Here is a 19,223-nt window from a genome sequence, read left to right as displayed (position 1 = left end):
AACTCATTGATTTTATAATGTTTTGCCACTGAGGAGACACTTTCACCATTAGAAATTTTATCTAATAACTCAATTTTATTCACTAATGTCATCACCTTTGATCTTTTCACATTTCCCTTGTTATTCGTAGCCATATTTTTGTAAGGGTTAGAAAGAACTTGTCCACAATAAAGTCATTTTCTTCCATTAACACACTCGAAAAAGTCTGTTTTACTCTGCAAAACGGTAGATTTATCACTTTTGTAAGCATATAAATTTATAAATTGATACATTTATTCAATTTATAAGCATATAAATTAAAAGCACATGACGAAACCTTCCATGACAAGTGCATAACTCTGGTGAGTATGGGCTTGGCACACCCAGGGTCCTGAGCTGGATATCATCATTCTTCTCTTTCTTGGTGATCCCCTTCTACTTTTGTCTCTCTCTCTCTCTCTCTCTCTCTCTCTCTCTCTCTCTCTCTCTCTCTCTCTCTCTCTCTCTCTCTCAGGGTTACTCAGGAACTTTTTCCTGGTGCAGCATAAGCCTCAGGCTTCCTTGCATCATATGGATATTAATAATAATAATAATAATAACACATACTGAACATGCTGACCGGGCTAGCCAGGTGGGTAAAGTGCCTGCCTGGCAACCCAAAGGTCGCAGGTTCGAATCCCGCCTCGGGCTTGGATCAAAGTACTGCAAAACAAACCTTGGGAGGTGCATTATGGCCACAGAAGCCAATGCGCCAATGACTACCCAAAAAAAAAAAAAAATACTGAACAAGGATTAGCGAGAAACATCCACGCTCGCGATTTTGTCACCCCTCGCCCCCACCCACTGAGCACTGTTTTGACTGGGGAAGATAATTTTAGCCACGCCCATGTTTTTTTTATGGCGGAAAATGTTCACGGCACTTTAAAATTCAAATTTTTTTTTATATTAAATCAGCGACTGCGAAACCGCAAATACAGATACCGCGAATAGCGGGGGTTAACTGTAATGGTTAAGCAAGGAATATGCTGGAGGGGACTTGGTAGGGCTCATGTCAGCCCCTTGTTAAATTTTTGGGGATTAAGTAAGCCCCTTGTTAAAAAATTAGTTTGATAAAATGTAATAGACTATTTGAACTGGAAATTACCCTTAGCTGAAATCCTTCTCAAGCACACCCCCTTCTTAACAAATTCACAGCATAGAAACAAATAGGCTGGCAAAGGATGACCATAACAAATCACTGGCTAAAAGAACAAGCAAAGAGCGAAGTTTTAAACATAATAAACAAAGAAGTTTTAAACATATGTAAATACTTAGAATAAAAGAGCCAATCAGAGAGGCTATTTATGTAATGGTTGAAGAAAAGTCATTGATGACAGAATTTGTAATAAATGAATTGAATGAGTAGTACGAATGATTGATTGATACAAACATTACACTGTCATATGCTTCATTTCAAATCCCTACATGGTTAGGACAAACTATGTTAGTGAAACCGAATGCATTAGCATTAGTAGAGGCATTTGATGCAAGAAAGCAAGCTCATGCAGCATCAGCCAAAAAATAAAATAAAATAAATAAATAAATAAAAAATAACCACTTCCACTTCACCCCTCTGTTCGTTCGAAATACCTGTCCAGCTGAGCCTTAAACTTATTTATCAACTTCCACGACAAGGGACGGAAGTCTGTTCCACCAACCAACCACCCGCTGGCTAAAGGCAAATTTCCACACATCTATACTACATCTGTCTTTCCTCAATTTGAATGTTTGACCTCTCAGGTGATTATTCTGAGCAAGAGAAAGAATCCCATCGGCATTGAGCATGCTCAAACCATTCAAAGCTTTATACACCTCTATCAGATCACCTCGCCGGTGTCTAGTCTCCAGACACTGTAATTTGCAAAACATAAGGCTTTCTTCGTAAGAGCAATGCTTTGTTCCATTCACTAATCTTGTTCCCTTCTCTGTACTCGTTCCAGCATCTCTACATCCTCCTTGAAATGAGGCCTGAAGACATGTATACAGTACTCAAGGTGTGGCCTGACCATTGCCTTATACAAGAGAATAATCGCCTCCTTATCCCTGCTAGAAAAATTCCTGTATATCACTGACAAGACACCATGAGCTACTCTTGCAGCTCGTCTGCACTGCTCAGAGAACTTCATATCTGCCTGCACAATTAACCCCAGGTCCTTGTCATTCTCTACCACTGTCAGTGCAGTACCACAGAATTGATACGTTACTCTGGGGTTACTGTTACTCATATGTAGTACTTCACATTTGTCAATGTTAAACTTCATTTGCCACCTCTCAGCCCATCTGCTCAACCTTACCAGATCCTGTTGCAGCAGCATAGCATCAGTAGTGTCCTTAACAACCCTGCCAACCTTTGTATCGTCTGCAAACTTGAACATTAAAAGAGATATACCAACATCAATATCATTTATAAATACAGAAAACAACAATGGACCCAACCCTGAACCCTGAGGAACTCCACTAATAACATTAGTCCACGATGAGCAGTGTCCATTGATTACCACTCTGTCTTCTCCTCCTCAACCACCGCTTTATCCATAGCAGCAATTTGCCTCCAATGCCACACTGTTCCAATTTGTGCAGCATTCTTCCATGTGTGCGCCTCCATAGCCAGATGGGAAGGAGCAGCAGTGCATATCATACTCTTCTTGATTAGACTGGGGTTCGAGCCCGTCACCACCAAATACGGAGGATGCAGAAAGGTCAGGGAATGACCACCGCATATTCCCAGAGCAATATGGCATTAGTTGCTAATGCTCCTAAAAAAAAACCAAAATAACAAACAAATAACTTCCATGTGCAAAGTATCAAAAGCCTTTCTAAGATCCAAATATATAATATCAAAGTTATTCCCTGCATCCAGTTCTTTTGTGACTGCATCATAGTATCCAATCAAATTGGTCAGGCAAGACTTCCCCTTAACAAAACCATGCTGTGTCTGAGCTATAACTGAAGTCTTGTCTAGATGATCCTGCAGTGCTTCTTTAACCAGGGCCTCCATTAATTTTCCTGGAACAGAAGTTAAACTCACAGGTCTATAATTGCTTGTGTCAACCTTAGATCCTCCTTTGTGAATTGGGGTCACATTTGCACATCTCCAGTCTATGGGTATCTCCCCTGAGTCCAAAGAAGCTCTCATAATTATGGCCTAGGGTTTGCTTAGTTCCTTTGCTGCCTCCTTTAATATAACTGGATAGATCCCATCCACCCCGAGGTGCCTTTTTTATGTTTATCCTCAACAATTTCTCCTCCACTTTCCTCTCAGTTATTAAAAAATCATATAGCTCACTGCCAGAGTTTACTTCACCTCTGGAATTCCCCTTCCTGAATAACTCCTCATATGTGAATGTAGATGCAAAATACTCCTTTAGTTTGTTAGCCACCTGAGCAGGATCCTCAACAGTTGAACCACTGATATTATGTGGACCAATCTGATTCATCCCCTTCCTTCTAGAGTTTACATAAGTAAAGAACTCTTTGCTGTTTTTCTTTGCATACTTTGCCAAAGATTTCTGATAATCTGCCTTTGCCTGCCTAATCTCTTTTGTGACTTGGTTACAGACCAGCTTATATCTATCATAGGCTTCTGTGTCACGTGTTAATTTATATGTATCCCATGCATTTTTCTTCTCTGCTATGTGTCTCATTAGTTCATCTGACATCCATTTAGGTCTAAACCTTGAACAATATTTCTTAGTTGGTATGTAAAGCCTAGTAGCTTCCAAGATAAGTTCTTTGAATGCTTCCCAGCATTTTGAATTTGCTGTTGGTAACAGCAAATTCAAGTCTCTTATCAGTTGTCAATTTGCCAGGATTACAAACAGAATAGAAGCAAATTTCTGATGTAAACCACAAGCCAAAGGGTAAAAAGCATAAACATAAATAAAAATTAGAAAAATTTATTCTAAATAAAATTATTTAGAATAATTTTTTTTTACAAGGATTAAAAGGGTTTTTTTCTGAAAATGGCTTATGAGCATTATAGTTGACACTATGAAGACAAGACATTAATAACTGGAATCGACAACAGAAATTTCTAGAAACATATTTTTTCCATTTTTCTGCCTTTTTGTTTACACTTTCTTGTTATTCTATTCAACATATACCATTAATAAAATATAGTATGAGATGGATGAATGTGGATCTGTCCAGTTTAATTAATTACAAGGCAAAAATAGCACTGAAACCTACAATGGATATAAGCTTATTTGTAAGAGTATCACAGGGAGGGCTAGCTGGCTAAGGATAATTATGTGAAATCACTGGTTATTCCCTTGTATAAGGCAATGGTCAGGCCACACCTTGAGTGTTGTATACAGGTCTGGAGGCCTCATTTCAAGAAGGATGTAGAGCTGCTGGAATGAGTACAGAGAAGGACAACAAGATTAGTGAATGGAACAAAGGGTTGCTCTTATGAAGAAAGGCTTAAGTTTCGCAAATTACTGGAGACTAGGCACCGGCGAGGTGATCTGATAGCATTAGCATTAGCATTAGTAGAGGCATATGATGCAAGAAAGCAAGCTTATTCAGCATCAGCCAAAAAAAAAGAAAAAAAAAAAAAAAAACAACCACTACTCCCATTTCACCCCTCAATTCGTTTGAAATACCTGTCCAGCTGAGCCTTAAATTTGTTTAGGCTATCAACTTCAACAACAAGCGATGGAAGTCTATTCCACAAACCAACTGCCCGCTGGCTAAAGGCGAATTTCCGCACATCTATCCGACATCCGTCCTTCCTCAATTTGAATTTATGCCCTCTCAGGTGATTATTCTGAGCAAGAGGAAGAATTCCATCGGCATTGAGCATGCTCAAGCCATTCAAAGCCTTGTACACCTCTATCAGATCACCTCGGCGATGCCTAGTCTCCAGGCTCTGTAATTTGCAAAACTTAAGCCTTTCTTCGTAAGAGCAACCCTTTGTTCCATTCACTAATCTTGTTGCCCTTCTCTGTACTCGTTCCAGCAGCTCTACATCCTTCTTGAAATGAGGCCTCCAGACCTGTATACAGTACTCAAGGTGTGGCCTGACCAATGCCTTATACAAGGGAATAATCACATCCCTGTCCCTGCTAGAAAAATTCCTGTATATCATTGACAAGACACCATGAGCTACTCTTGCAGCTCGTCTGCACTGCTCAGAGAACTTCATATCTGCCTGCACAATTACCCCCAGGTCCTTTTCATTCTCTACCACTGTCAGCGTAGTACCACAGAGTTGATACGTTGATCTGGGGTTACTGTTTCCCATATGTAGTACTTTACATTTGTCAATGTTAAACTTCATTTGCCACCTCTCAGCCCATCTGCTCAACCTTTCCAGATCCTGTTGCAGCAGCATAGTATCAGTAGTGTCCTTAACAACCCTGCCAACCTTTGTATCGTCTGCAAACTTGGACATTAAGCCTGATACACCATCATCAATATCATTTATAAATACAGAAAACAACAATGGACCCAACACTGAACCCTGAGGAACTCCACTAATAACATTAGTCCACGTTGAGCAGTGTCCATTGATTACCACTCTCTGTCTTCTGCCACTCAACCATCCCTTTATCCATAGCAGCAATTTGCCTCGAATGGTTTCAGCATGCTCAATGCTGATGGGATTTTTCCTCTTGCTCAGAATAATCACCTGAGAGGGCATAAATTCAAATTGAGGAAAGACAGATGTAGGATAAATGTGCAGAAATTTGCCTTTAGCCAGCGGATAGTTGGTTGGTGGAACAGACTTCCATCCCTTGTTGTGGAAGTTGATAGCCTAAATAAATTTAAGGCTCAGCTGAACAGGTATTTCGAACGAAAGGAGGGGTGAAGTGGAAGTTTTTTTTTTTTTTTCTTTTGTTTTGGCTGATGCTGCATAAGCTTGCTTTCTTGCATCATATCCCTCTACTAATGCTAATAGAGAAAAGCAAAGAACAGGAACAAGGGGTTTATCATGTGTTATGGATACAAAGAAGAAAATAATGAATCAGATTGAACCATCAGATATATAGGAAAGCTATTGATAACTTAGCTGATGTTACCAGTGAATTAAACATGTACTTTATTTTGCATCCACAAGGGGCTATCAATAAGTATTTACTCTCACCTGGCAATATTTGAGTTAAAGATTTGAAACATGACTAGAAATATCATTCTTCACTAAGTAGCTATCTTCCATAGCTACACATTTTTCCCCTCTGTTGATAAGTTCTTTCAGGCCTTTCGAATAGAACTCCTCATATTGAGCAGAAAACCAGGCTTCAAATTCATTAATTACCTTCTCATCAGCCTGAAATCTACAGTAATGGTGCCTTCATTTTAGGAAATAGAGGAAGATGTCTGAATTAAGGTGCAGATTTTCAAAGCCATATCTGATTGTAAAGTGCATTTCAGAGCAGGAGAACTGTCAGCTAGGAGTGGGGGGGGGGTTCCATGTCTCTTCAACTTGACAGCCTCTTAATTTTCCAAGGAGGTTGTGTAGTACTCTTCAATGATGCTCTTGCCTTTTGGTCGGTAATCTGTAAGGATGATATCTTTAGAATCCCAGAAGGCTGACAACGTGACCTTGTTGGCAGACAATTGAACCTCAGCTTCTTTTGGGAGGAAGGTGGATTGGTGAAGATGAACGTTTCCATTGTTTCCTCATATGTTTTGTTTCTGGTTCATAGTGATGTACTTGGCATTCAACCATTATTGCAATTTGGTCAAAAAATAAAATCATCAACATTCTCTCTACAAAGCTCTAAGGAAAGAGCATTCTACACAAATGTGCAAAATTTCCCTCCTGGGGAGCTTTTAAGGAGGTGTTAACAATCTCAGAACACATCAGGCTGCCACTTCAGACATGTGCAGGAACTCATGCATTATGGCGTAAACAACCCATGGATAATGTTCACTTCATCTGGAGTTCATTTCATCTAATATTTACAGTCACACATCTGTCTTCAAGGTCTGGCTGTTTCATTTCAGCCACAATAGCAGAGCCTGTGGCTGAGACAGGTCTTCCTTCTCTTGGGTCACCATGCACATTGCTTTGGCCAAACCTGAACTATCTTTTCAATTTTTCAATCTCATATGATGGGCAATCCTCCCCACATACAGCTCTCATCCCCTCATGGATTTGTTTTGCTTCTTTGCCTTGCACATAAAGAAAAGTTAAAATGAATCAAAATTCAACCCTCTCCAGAATACCACCTCTCGGTGTATCCATGACTCTACTCGGTGAAAAATGAATCTAGAAAAACAAACAAATAAATAAACCTTAACTTATGAGGCTTAGTAACGTGAATATATACAGGTAGCCCTTGTTTTGTGCCGATTCACAATAGCGCCAATCACTAACCACAACGCCATTTTTATTTTTATTTATTTATTTATTTTTGCAATTTTTTTATAAACTGAAAGTTTAAAATCATCAGACAAAATTTATCACCATCATATTGTGCTATGTATTGTGCACTGTTCACGTAATTTAGGACAATCTGAGCCAATCAGCAATTAGCACATTCGTATCAGAGATGAGAAAGATTCCCGCCCTCAAAGAAACCACTCGTGGATGCAGGTAGTAAAGGTCCATGCGGTGAAGCATTCAGTTGGTTGTTGTTTACACTATTTACATGTGTTGGAAATTTATTACACTAACATTTTTTTATTAATTGTGCTATTAATAAATTAAATAATAATAATAGTGATAGCCATGTGCAGTTTTTCCCAATCGTGTTATAAAGTTTTTAATTTAATAGAATAAGGACACGCCATGTCTGGTAAAAGTAGTTATGAATTACTAGTGCAATATTTGGAGGATAGAATCTTGATGAAAGTCACCTTAATGTGTGTAGGGCTATGAATATGCCTCCATCGACTATTACTACAACTGAATTGAATCCTAATAAAATAAAACAATCAATGCAACGTGGTAAGTAAAATTTTTGGTGCCCGGAACCTAAACCTGTGATTGGCGATTGACTCCATTATATAAAGGGTTCCATTTGCGCCTGTCCCCCCAGGAAACTAACCCCAACGTAAATCGAGCGCTACCTGTATATGTATATAATATCAAACTTCTAACTCAAATATTTCTAGGTGAGAGTAAATACTTATTGACTGCCTCTCATATATTCACCTGCCAAGAATACTTTGGCGATAGGAACACCAGTAAATGGGAGCTAAACTATTTTATGAGGTAAAATTAGAAGAGAAACTTCTGAAGCTAAAAGCAATAAATTCGGCACCTCTGTAGCCAGGTGGGCAGGAGCAGCAGTGCATAGCACATGCTTCTTGATTAGACCAAGGTTCGAGCCTGTGACTACCAAATACGGAGGATGCAGAAAGGTCAGAGAATGACTACTGCATATCCCAGGAGCAATATGGCCTTAGTTGCTAATGCTCCTAAAAACCAAATAACAACATAACAGCAATAAATTCATTCCACAGCACGGCTATTTCTGGGATCCACCATAAGCGAGGCCAGATTACAGGGTTTTTTTTTCATGGAGTGGCAGGTGGCCCCATGTAGTGCCTTCTGCCAGTCCATGATCAGATAGTAGGATGCCTGTTATCTGATCTGCTTTTTCCTGTAATTGAATAAGTTCCTCATTGAAGAATTCCTGCTTGAATTGTTTCATCAACTATTTTTCATTTAATTGTATACATTGCAGGAATACTTTTGTCAGCCAGGATTACTGTTATTGCCATTGATCTCTGATGGACAATTCCTCACAAAACTTCTACTTCTCAATTTTTTGATGCAGTGAGGGTAATATCATATTTCAGGTCAACATGTGATTCACCCATTAACTGTGCCAGATTTTATGGGATTGTCCAGTTCATTCCATGTGATCAAAATTGTTTGCAGAAAATTCTCTACTTTCCTGTCATTTTCATCTGTCCTTTGATTATTCCAGTGTTGACTTGAAATCTATAATGATGATTACATCATTAGTTCCAAGCAATTTTAATACTTGCTCTAAGTAATTTGACTGTGAATTGATATCAATATAAGGTGCAGTACAAGGAGGCCCCATGCAACATCTGTTACTTGGCGCCTCCTGCCCTTTGATCTTAGTGATTATATAAATTTTGTTTTGCAGTACTATTGCTCTCCTGATTTTCATTTGGTGAGAGGAACAAAGGGGTTCTCTTACCAAGAGAGGCTTAAATTCTGCAAATGGCAGCATCTGGAGACTAGGCACCTGAGGTGATCTGATTGAGGTGTACAAGGCCTTGAATGGTTTGAGCAGGCTGAATGCTGATGGGATTCTTCCTCTTGCTCAGATTACAAACCTGAGGGGGAAGGGGCTCACATCTGGTGAGTATGGGCTTGGCAAACCCAGGATCCTGAGCTGGGTATCATCATTCTTCTCTTTCTTGGTGATTCCTTTCTACTTCTGACACTCTCTCTCTCTCTCTCTCTCTCTCTCTCTCTCTCTCTCAGGGATTTTTTTTTTTTTGGCTGGTGCAGCATAAGCCTCAGGCTTCCTTGCACCATATGGCTAATAATAATAATAATAATAATAAACTGAAATCGAGGAAAGACAGTTGTAGAATATATGTGTAGAAGTTTGCCTTTAGCCAGAGGCAAACGTCCTGGAAGAGACTTGCATCTGTTGATTGCTGGAACAGGCTTCCATCTGTTGTTATGGAAGTTCAGCCTTAAATTTATTTAACTGGACAAACATTTGGAGTGACCGGATGGGTGAAATGGGAAGGGTTTTTTTTTTTTTTTTTTTTGGCTGATGCTCTACAAGCTTGCTTTGTTGCATCATATGCCTCAACTAATGCTAAAATATTATTTCCTGGTCCATTTCTACTATTCTGCTAATTACTGGTATCTTATTACTTTTCTTTGCCAAAATGAAACATTTTTTTTTATGATTATGTGTTTTTAACAGCTGAAAGTACATAGCAGCTGAATTTAGACATATAATCACAACTGCAAATTAATCTGTAGAATGTTCATGAGCATGTATATAATTGTTCAAAGGTTCTTTATTCATGCATGGCAAAGCAGTATCTGTTAATAAAGACATTCTAAATAGTTCAACAAGTTAGTTTGTTTGTTATTTGATTTTTAGGAGCATTAGCAACTAAGGCCATATTGCTCCGGGGACATGCGATGGGCATTCCCTGACCTTTCCGCATCCTCCATATTTGGTGGTGACGGGCTTGAATCCCAGTTTAATCAAGAAGCGTGTGCTACGCACTGCTGCTCCTGCCCACCTGGCTACGGAGGCACCTAGTTCAACAAGTAATATAGTATGATCTGTTGAGTAAATAAGTTGCATGTATTGCTATCATTTCTAAGAATACATGATCAAATCCATCATGATGGATTTGATCATGAATTGGATAATGTATTTTGAAAACCTCAACTCAGCTGTTTTTTTTACTATTTTTGATACTCTTGACCAAACAGAAAAAAATTGAAGGAAGTGATAAAATGAGAAAGCACATCGATAAGTATAAAGTTTACAGATTAAGTAAATGAAATACTGAACATAATAACCAAACTTTCTGTAGGATGCAAAGAATTCTGTGATCAACTTGTTATAAACCACAATATAATTTGGCTTCTTTTAAAATGCTAATGATTGCTAGTATTTGTAATGCTAAATGCAAATTTATTTATTTATGACCAAGTAGTAGTCCTCTCTTTCTTTCTCTCTCTCTCTCTTTCTCTCTCTCTCACACATACGTGCACACACACACACACACACACACACACACACACACACACACACACACACACACACACACACACACACAAATCTTACCTTACCAGCTGTTTGAATACCTCTAAAAATGCTTATAAAGACTATCAGCCAGGCTCCAGCAAAACATAATAACAGCTGCCAGCTAATAGACCCCATATTATGTAGTCCATCTGATTTACCAAGCAAAAATATGCTACAATTAAGAAAAAAATTATTTTTAAGCACATAGTCAGAAAAAAGGGAAATATATGGGTACAGACAGCCCAAAAGTAGGTAAATATATTAAAGAAATAAAATCTTTAATAAGAAAAACATTAAAAACACATTAGTATAGTTAACATTTTTTTATGGTAACTGGAAACATAATATGTTATTGGTAACTATATAAACTGCTTTGCTCTAGCAGAACTAAAAAACCTGGTATTGTGATCACTATTGGTGACTAGCATTTCACAGGTCAGGCTATCAGCCGTGAGGCTGAACTGCGAATTTTTCCTTTAGACCTAAATAAATATGCAGAGCATATTCACTGATGTATATGCTAAATAAATACGCAGGAAAAATGAAATTTGTAAGGTTCATGGGGGTAGAATTTTTCTCAGTGTGGTTTGTGCCTGTTAAAAGGAGGGCCTGCTTCTAGAGGGATGGGATACACTTAAATAGAAAGGGTGCAAGAATATTTTCTGATGCTATCAAGGCAGTGTTAGGTTGATTGGAAAACTGCTAGCTTAGGGGATTCACAGACTAATAGATTAACTGTAGCCAAAGGCAGAGGTGGAAGTGATTCTTGCACTGTTTCTACTGGAATGAGAACCAGCCTGGAAAGCAAGTTGCTGGAGATTTCAGGAACTCCCGGGAGTCATCATGAATCAAGTACATACATGGGCTGTGTTAGGGTAGCTGAGAGTGAAAACAGGTGCATGTATACTTGCATGTACACCAATGCTAGGAGTATAGTAAATAAATTTGATGAATTTGAAGTGCTAGTCAAGACATCAATGGCAGTATTGTTGGGATATCAGAAACGTGGAGTCACACAGATATAAGGAATGCAGAATTTAAATTTGGGGAGTACATGTACAGAAAGGACAGACAGATAGGAAGGGAGGAGGGGTTATGCTGTTGGTTAAGAAACACAAAATCTAAGAAAGTGCATCCAGTTGACATAGATCGACAGTGCAATGTTGAGTCAGTGTGGTGTGACATAAGCACTGGGAAAGCAAAAATGAAGTATGAGTTTGTTATATGCCTAATGACTCTGATGAGTACAAAGAACCACTATACAGAGAAATACAGTGAGCTAGTAAATGAGAATGTCTTAAATGGGGGATTAACTTCCCAGATGTTGGCTGCAACTTGTGGGTAGGTCACTCACACAATAGCAAGAATTCTGTGGATTTATTGGACGATTGTTTTCTACAGCAGCATGTTTGAGAGGCAACTAGAGGAAGTAATACACTTGATCTGATTATCATCAGTGATTATTCATGCATTAAGAATTACAGATAAAGGAACCACTAGGTGGCAATGATCACAGTGTACTGATGTGGGATTTACTTAAAGATTTAGCATTAGCATTAATAGAGGCATATGATGCAAGAAAGCAAGCTTATGTAGCATCAGCCGAAAGGAAAAAAACCACTCCAATTTCACCCCTTCGTTCATTCGAAATACCTGTCCAGCTGAGCATTAAATTTATTTAGGCTATCAACTTCCACAACAAGGGATGGAAGTCTGTTCCACCAACCAACCACCCGATGGCTAAAGGCAAATTTCCGCACATCTATCCTACATCTGTCTTTCCTCAATTTGAAATTTATGCCCTCTCAGGTGATTATTCTGAGCAAGAGGAAGAATTCCATCAGCATTGAGCATGCTGAAACCATTCAAGACTTTATACTCCTCAATCAGATCACCTTGCCGGTGCCTAGTCTCCAGACACTGTAATTTGCGAAACTTAAGCCTTTCTTCATAAGAGCAACCCTTTCATCCATTCGCTAATCTTGTTGTCCTTCTCTGTACTCGTTCCAGCAGCTCTACATCCTTCTTGAAATCAAGCCTCCAGACCTGTATACAGTACTCAAGGTGTGGCCTGACCATTGCCTTATACAAGGGAATAATCACTTCCTTATCCCTGCTAGAAAACGTCCTGTGTGGCATGAGCTACTGTTGCAGCCCGTCACTGCACTGCTCAGAAAACTTCATATCTGCCTGATTTACCTGATTTACCACAATTACCCCCAGGTGCTTTTCATTCTCTACCACTGTCAGTGTAGTACCATAGAGTTGATACGTTGCTCTGGGGGTTACTGTTTCCCATATGTAGTACTTTACATTTATCAATGTTAAACTTCATTTGCCACCTCTCAGTCCATCTGCCCAACCTTTCCAGATCCTGTTGCAGCAGCATACTGTCAGTAGTGTCCTTAACAACCCTGCCAACCTTTGTATCATCGCAAACTTGGACATTAAGCTTGATATACCATCATCAATATCATTTATAAATACAGAAAACAACAATGGACCCAACACTGAACCCTGAGGAACTCCACTAATAATATTAGTCCACAATGAGCAGTGTCCATTGATTACCACTCTCTATCTTCTCCCCCTCAACCATCCCTTATACATAACAGCAATTTGCCTCCAATGCCAAACTGCTCCAATTTGTGCAGCAGTCTTCCATGTGCAACAGTATCAAAAGCCTTTCTAAGATCCAAATATATAATATCAAAGTTATGCTCTGCATCCAGTTCTTTTGTGACTACATAATAGTATCCAACAAATTGGTCACGCAAGACTTACCTTTAAAAAAACCATGCTGTGTCCGAGCTATAACTGAAGTCATGTCTAGATGAACCTCTAGTGCTTCTTTAACCAGTGCCTCCATTAATTTTCCTGGAACAGAAGTTAAACTAATAGGTCGATAATTACTTGTGTCAGCCTTTGATCCTCCTTTGTGAATTGGGGTCACATTTGCACATCTCCAGTCTATGGTTACTTCCCCCGAGTCCAAAGAAGCTCTCATAATTATGGCTAAGGGTTTGCTTAATTCCTTTGCTGCCTACTTTAATATAACTGGATAGATCCCATCCACCCCAGGTGCCTTTCTTGTGTTTATCTTCAACAATTTCTCCTCCACTTTACTCTCAGTTATTACAAGATTATCTAGCTTACTGCCAGAGTTTACTTCACCTTTGCCATTCCTCTTCCTGAATAACTCCTCGTGTGCGAATGTAGATGCAAAATACTCGTTTAGTTTGTTAGCCACCTGAGCAGGATCATCAACAGTTGAACCATCAATATCCAGTGGACCAATCTGATTCATCCCTTTCCTTCTAGAGTTTACATAGGTAAACAACTCTTCTGTTTTTCTTTGCATCCTTTGCCAATGATTTCTCATAATTTGATTTTGCCTGCCTAATCTCCTTTGTGACTTGGTTACAGACCAGCTTATATCTATCATAGGCTTCCATGTTACCCATTGATTTATATGTATCCCATGCATTTTTCTTCTCTGCCATGTCTCATTAGTTCATCTGACATCCATTTAGGCCTAAACCTTGAACAGTATTTCTCAGTTGGTATGTAAAGCCTAGTAGCTTCCAAGATAAATTCTTTGAATGCTTCTCCTTTTGAATTTGCTGTTGGTATCATCATCAGTTGGTCCCACTGTATAGAATTTAAATACGGTCTCAGACCATCATAGTCGCCTTTAAGAAAGCAATAACCGTTTCCTTTACCCTTTGAGTAAATCCCACTTCAACACACTGTGATCATTACCACTTAGTGGTTCCTTTATCTGCAGATTCTTAATGCATGAATAATCACTACTGATAAATAGGATCAAGAGTATCTAGTTGCCTCCCGAACATTCTGATGTAGAAAACAATCATCCAACAAATCAACAAAAGCCTTGCTAGTTTGTGAGTGACCAACCCACAAATTCCAGTCAATATCTGGGAAATTAAAATCCCCCATTATAAGACTCTCTGATTTACTGGCCCACTCTATTTCCCTGTACAGTTTCTTATTATACTCATCAGAGTCATTAGGCCTGTAGCACACTCCTATCCCTCAATTTTGATCTCCCAGTGCTTATGTAACACCAAACTGACTCGACACTGCACTGTCCAGCGATGTCGACTGGCTTCACTTCCTTGAATTTTATGTGTTTCTTAACTAATAGCATAACCCCTCCTCCCTTCCTATCCTGTCTATCCTTTCTGTAGACATTGTACTCCCCAAATTCCAGTTCTGCATTCCTTATATCTGTGTGACACCACGTCTCTGATATCCCAACAATATCCTCCTTTGATTCTTTGAGCAATAGGTCAAATTCAAATTTATTTACCAAACTCCTAGCATTGGTGTATCCGCAAGTATACATGCACCTGTTCTTTTTCTTAGCTACCCTAACACAACCCATGTGTTTACTTGTATCCCAATGACTCCAACAGTCTCTGAAATATCCTGCATCTTATTTTCCAAGCTGCTGCTCATTCCAATAGAAGCAGTGCAAGAATTACTTTCACCTCTGCCAGTGGCTACTGTTAATCTATTAGTCCTTGTATCCCCACAATCTAGCAGTTTTCCGACCCACCTAACACTGCCTCGATAGGATCAGCAAACATACTTGCACCCTTTCTATTTAAGTGTATCCCATCCCTGTAGAAGCAGTCCCTTCTGTTAACAAGCACAGACCAGGCCGAGAAAAATTCTACCCATTGAGCCTTGCACAATCTTTCCAGTGCCGAATTGATCGACAAGGCTCTCATCATATACTCCCTCCTATTGTGCCTGGGCAGAATTGCAGCCACTTTCAAATTCAACCCTAATTCATGGCTTTTTTCATCAGTGTCTGGAATACTGTTGCACATAGAAGACTACTGTACAAATTGGAATAGCACGGCATTAAGAGTAAGTTGCTAAATGGATAAAAGATGGTTGAGTGGGAGGAGCCATAGTGGTAATTAATGCTCTTAGTACAGTCCCCCAGGGTTTGATGTTGAGCCACTGTTGTTTTGTATATTCATCAATGATATTGATGAAAGATATATCAGGCTTAATATCCAAGTTTGCAGACAATACGAAGGTTGGTAGATTTGTTAATGACAGTACTGACGGTATGCTACTGCAACAAAATCTAGAAAAGTTGAGCAGATGGGCTGAGAGGTGGCAACTGAAGTTTAACATTGACAAATGCAAAGTGCTGCATATGGGTAGCAGTAACCCGGTACCAACTGTGCAGTACTATACTCAGGGTAGTGGAGAATGAAAGAGATGGGGTAATTGTGCAGTCAGATGTGCAGTTTTCTGAGCAGTGCAGACAGGCTGCCAGAGCAGGTCATGGGGTCTTGTCAATGATATACAGGAAATTTGCTAGCAGGGATAAGGAGGTGATTTTCTTCTTGTATAAGGCAATGGTCAGGCCCCCACCTTGGGTTCTACGTAAAGGTCTGGAAGCCTCACTTTTGGAAGGATGTAGAGTGGCTAGAATGAGTACAGAGAAGGGAAATCAGACTGGTGAATTGTGCAGTCAGATATGAAGTTTTCTGAGCAGTGCAGACAGGTTGTTAGAGCAGATCATGGTCTTGTCAATGACATACAGCAATTTTGCTAGCAGGTATAAGGAGGTGATTATTCACTTGTATAAGGCAATGGTCAGGCCATGCCTTGAATACTGTGTAAAGTTCCGGAAGCCTCATTTTAGGAAGGATGTAGAGTTTCTAGAATGAGTAAAGAGAAGGGCAACAAGACTGGTGAGGGGGGAATGAAGGAGTGCTCTTATGAAGACAGGCATAAGTTCTGCAAATTGCAGAATCTAGAGACTAGGCACCTGCGAGGTGATGTGATTCTTCCTCTTGCTCAGATTACGAACCTGTAAAGTAAAGTGCAGCCATTATCAACCCACTGCAGGATGGAAGCCTCCTCAACAATTCATGCTGAGGGAAATGGACCATAATCTGCCACGCTGGTCCAGTCCGGGTTGGCAGATCAACCGTATTCAGCAGTCAGGGGCTTGAACCCCAGTCTACTCAAAGAGCATGTGCTACTGCACTCCCGCCCACTCGGCTACGGAGGCCTACGGAGATTACGAACCTGAGGGGGCATAAATTCAAATTGAAGAAGGACAGTTGTAGAAAAGATGTTTGGAAATTTGCCTGTAACCAGTGGGTAGTTGATTGCAGGAACAAATTTCCATCTGTCGTCGTGGAAGTTGATAGCTTAAATAACTTCAAGGAAGAAGTGGACAAACTTTTGGAGTGAATGGATGGGTGAAATGGGAATTTTTTTTTTTTGGCCTCCACTAATGCTAATATTAGATGATATGGTCTGTATCGGCCCAAACAGTGGTATGACTTTTAACAAAAAAAGAATAAGACTGACTCTTAGTATGAATTCTAAACTACTAACAGCATTTATCCTTTTATATTTCATTAGGGAAAAACTAATAAATATTCCAAGACTGTTCATTCATGAAAACATTACACTATTTTATTGGAGGTTTGTTTGCATGCATGATGGTCGCAAGTCAGTTTTTCCAAACTTGGGGAGTGACCCAGTAATTTAACACCTTGTGGTTTTTCAATTTGTATTGCTTCAATATGATTGTAATAATTTATTGTTTATGATTAATTTAACCTGGAGATAAAGTTATTCAAGTAAATAAATTTAAAAGCTTTTATCTTTCAGGGTTTAATTATAAATGGACCATCCGATAACATTGCATTAGTTTGATACTGGCTACTTTGGGAAGTCAGTATCATATAATACTGATGAATATAACACTAAAAAGCAAAATAACACAAATATTTTTGCCAATCACGTGACATGAGGAGGAACGTTTTCAGCATAATGGCTATTTCAGAAGATTTTTTTAGTATGCCTGGCACCATTTCTCATCCTCACTTGGCAGCTAATTTTCACCTGTGGATAAATTCTCTTTTATGAATTTATCCACAGATGAGAAACAATGTGAGCCAAGATATCACTAGTGAACAACACAGATAGGATCCACATTGGTAATCTATCAGATGAAAGGTTAAAATATTATAAGAGTTGGCATTTGATAGATTTTTCCATTAATTTGGAAAGAGTTGACGTAAGCTGGATGATCATTAGAAGTGAAGGGATGGATTTGTGACCTTTTTTTTTTTTAGGTACTCGATGGATATCGGCAAATTTCCATAAAGACAAAAAGAGAATGGTGGCATAAGAGAGCATAAAAAACAACACATGAGTCAAGTCTTAATTTTAACAATCTGTTTTATAAAGAGATATAAAAGATGCAAGAGTCCGCTTCATGAATTATGAGCATATATATAAAGGAACCACAAGGTGGCATAATTATAATATATTGATGCTAATAATACATAATGCATGTATATTATAGTATATATAATGTACTAATACTAATGTACTAATTTTAATCTACTTAAAAAGATATAACTACTGTCAAAGGAAAAAGGAAGGTCTTTCGCTTTTGTAAAAGTAACTCAGTGGTTTTAGATAGTTTTTAAATTCCTTTTAGTGGGGCCAACTGATGATGTTACCCCAACTACAAATTCTACATGAGAGGAATTCAGAGAAATCATTGAGGTGACAAAGCTTTTTATACCAACTAAAAGATATAGTTCAAAGTTTAGACCTAAATGGATATCACATGAACTGATGAGACCAGTGGCAGAAGAAGAAAAATATATAGGATATCATAAATTAGTAGGGGACATGAAAACCTACAGCAGGTACAAACTAGCTGAAATCAGGTCACTAAAAAGGCTAGACAGGTTAAGAATGCAAAGAAAATGAGAAAATAATTCTTTGCTTATTTTAATGCTAAAAGGAAAGGGAATAACCACATTTAATCACTAGATATGAATGGCATAATTATTGCTAATCCTCTTCAGGTGAACAAATGCCTGAAGAGGATTAACTAAATCTGACAAACTAAATAAATATTTTGCATCTATATTCATGAGTGAAGAAGTTTTTAGGGATAGAAACACCAGAAGTGGACCCTAAGCCAGCTCCTGAGCCAATTGTGACATTGGCTCAGAATGCAAAGTTCATGGGGTTGCCAAAAATTGAAAGAGCAAAGGGAAAAAGATGTCACTATCAATCAACAAGAAACAAGTGAACAGTTTTAGCATTAGCATTAGTTGAGGCAAATGATGCAAGAAAGCAAATTTATACAGCATCAGCCAAAAAAAAAAAAAAAAAAAACCTTTCCATTTCACCCATCTGGCCACTCCAAATGTTTGTCTAGTTCAGCCTTAAATTTATTTAAGTTATTAACTTCCACAACAACAGATGGAAGTCTGTTACAGCAATCAACTATCTATAACTGCACATCTATTCTACAACTGTCTTTCCTCAATTTTAATCTGCCCCCTCAGATTCTTAGTCTGGGCAAGTGAAAGTATTCTGTCAGCATTGAGCCTGCTCAAACCATTCAAGACCTTATATCTTATACATCTCAATCAGATCACCTTGCAGGTGCTTAATCTC

At 38.8% G+C, this 19,223-nt stretch overlaps 1 protein-coding gene across 1 annotated transcript in view; it reads right to left on the bottom strand.

Moving 5' to 3' along the window:
* LOC150078014 (sodium- and chloride-dependent betaine transporter-like) overlaps window positions 1-19,223 on the bottom strand; it is a 197,310-nt gene that overhangs the window by 19,597 nt on the left and 158,490 nt on the right. The window contains exon 4 of the mRNA XM_090384430.1: window positions 10,773-10,905. Within this exon, the coding sequence (XP_090240556.1) occupies window positions 10,773-10,905 (133 nt within the window). The remainder of the gene's footprint in view (window positions 1-10,772; window positions 10,906-19,223) is intronic.

The sequence above is a fragment of the Mastigoproctus giganteus genome, chromosome 11 (genome assembly GCF_048544385.1).
Source record: "Mastigoproctus giganteus isolate SK-2022 chromosome 11, ASM4854438v1, whole genome shotgun sequence".
NCBI classification, from domain to species: domain Eukaryota; kingdom Metazoa; phylum Arthropoda; class Arachnida; order Uropygi; family Thelyphonidae; genus Mastigoproctus; species Mastigoproctus giganteus.
Note: the sequence above shows the minus strand (reverse complement) of the source record. Positions and strands in the feature narration are given on the sequence as shown.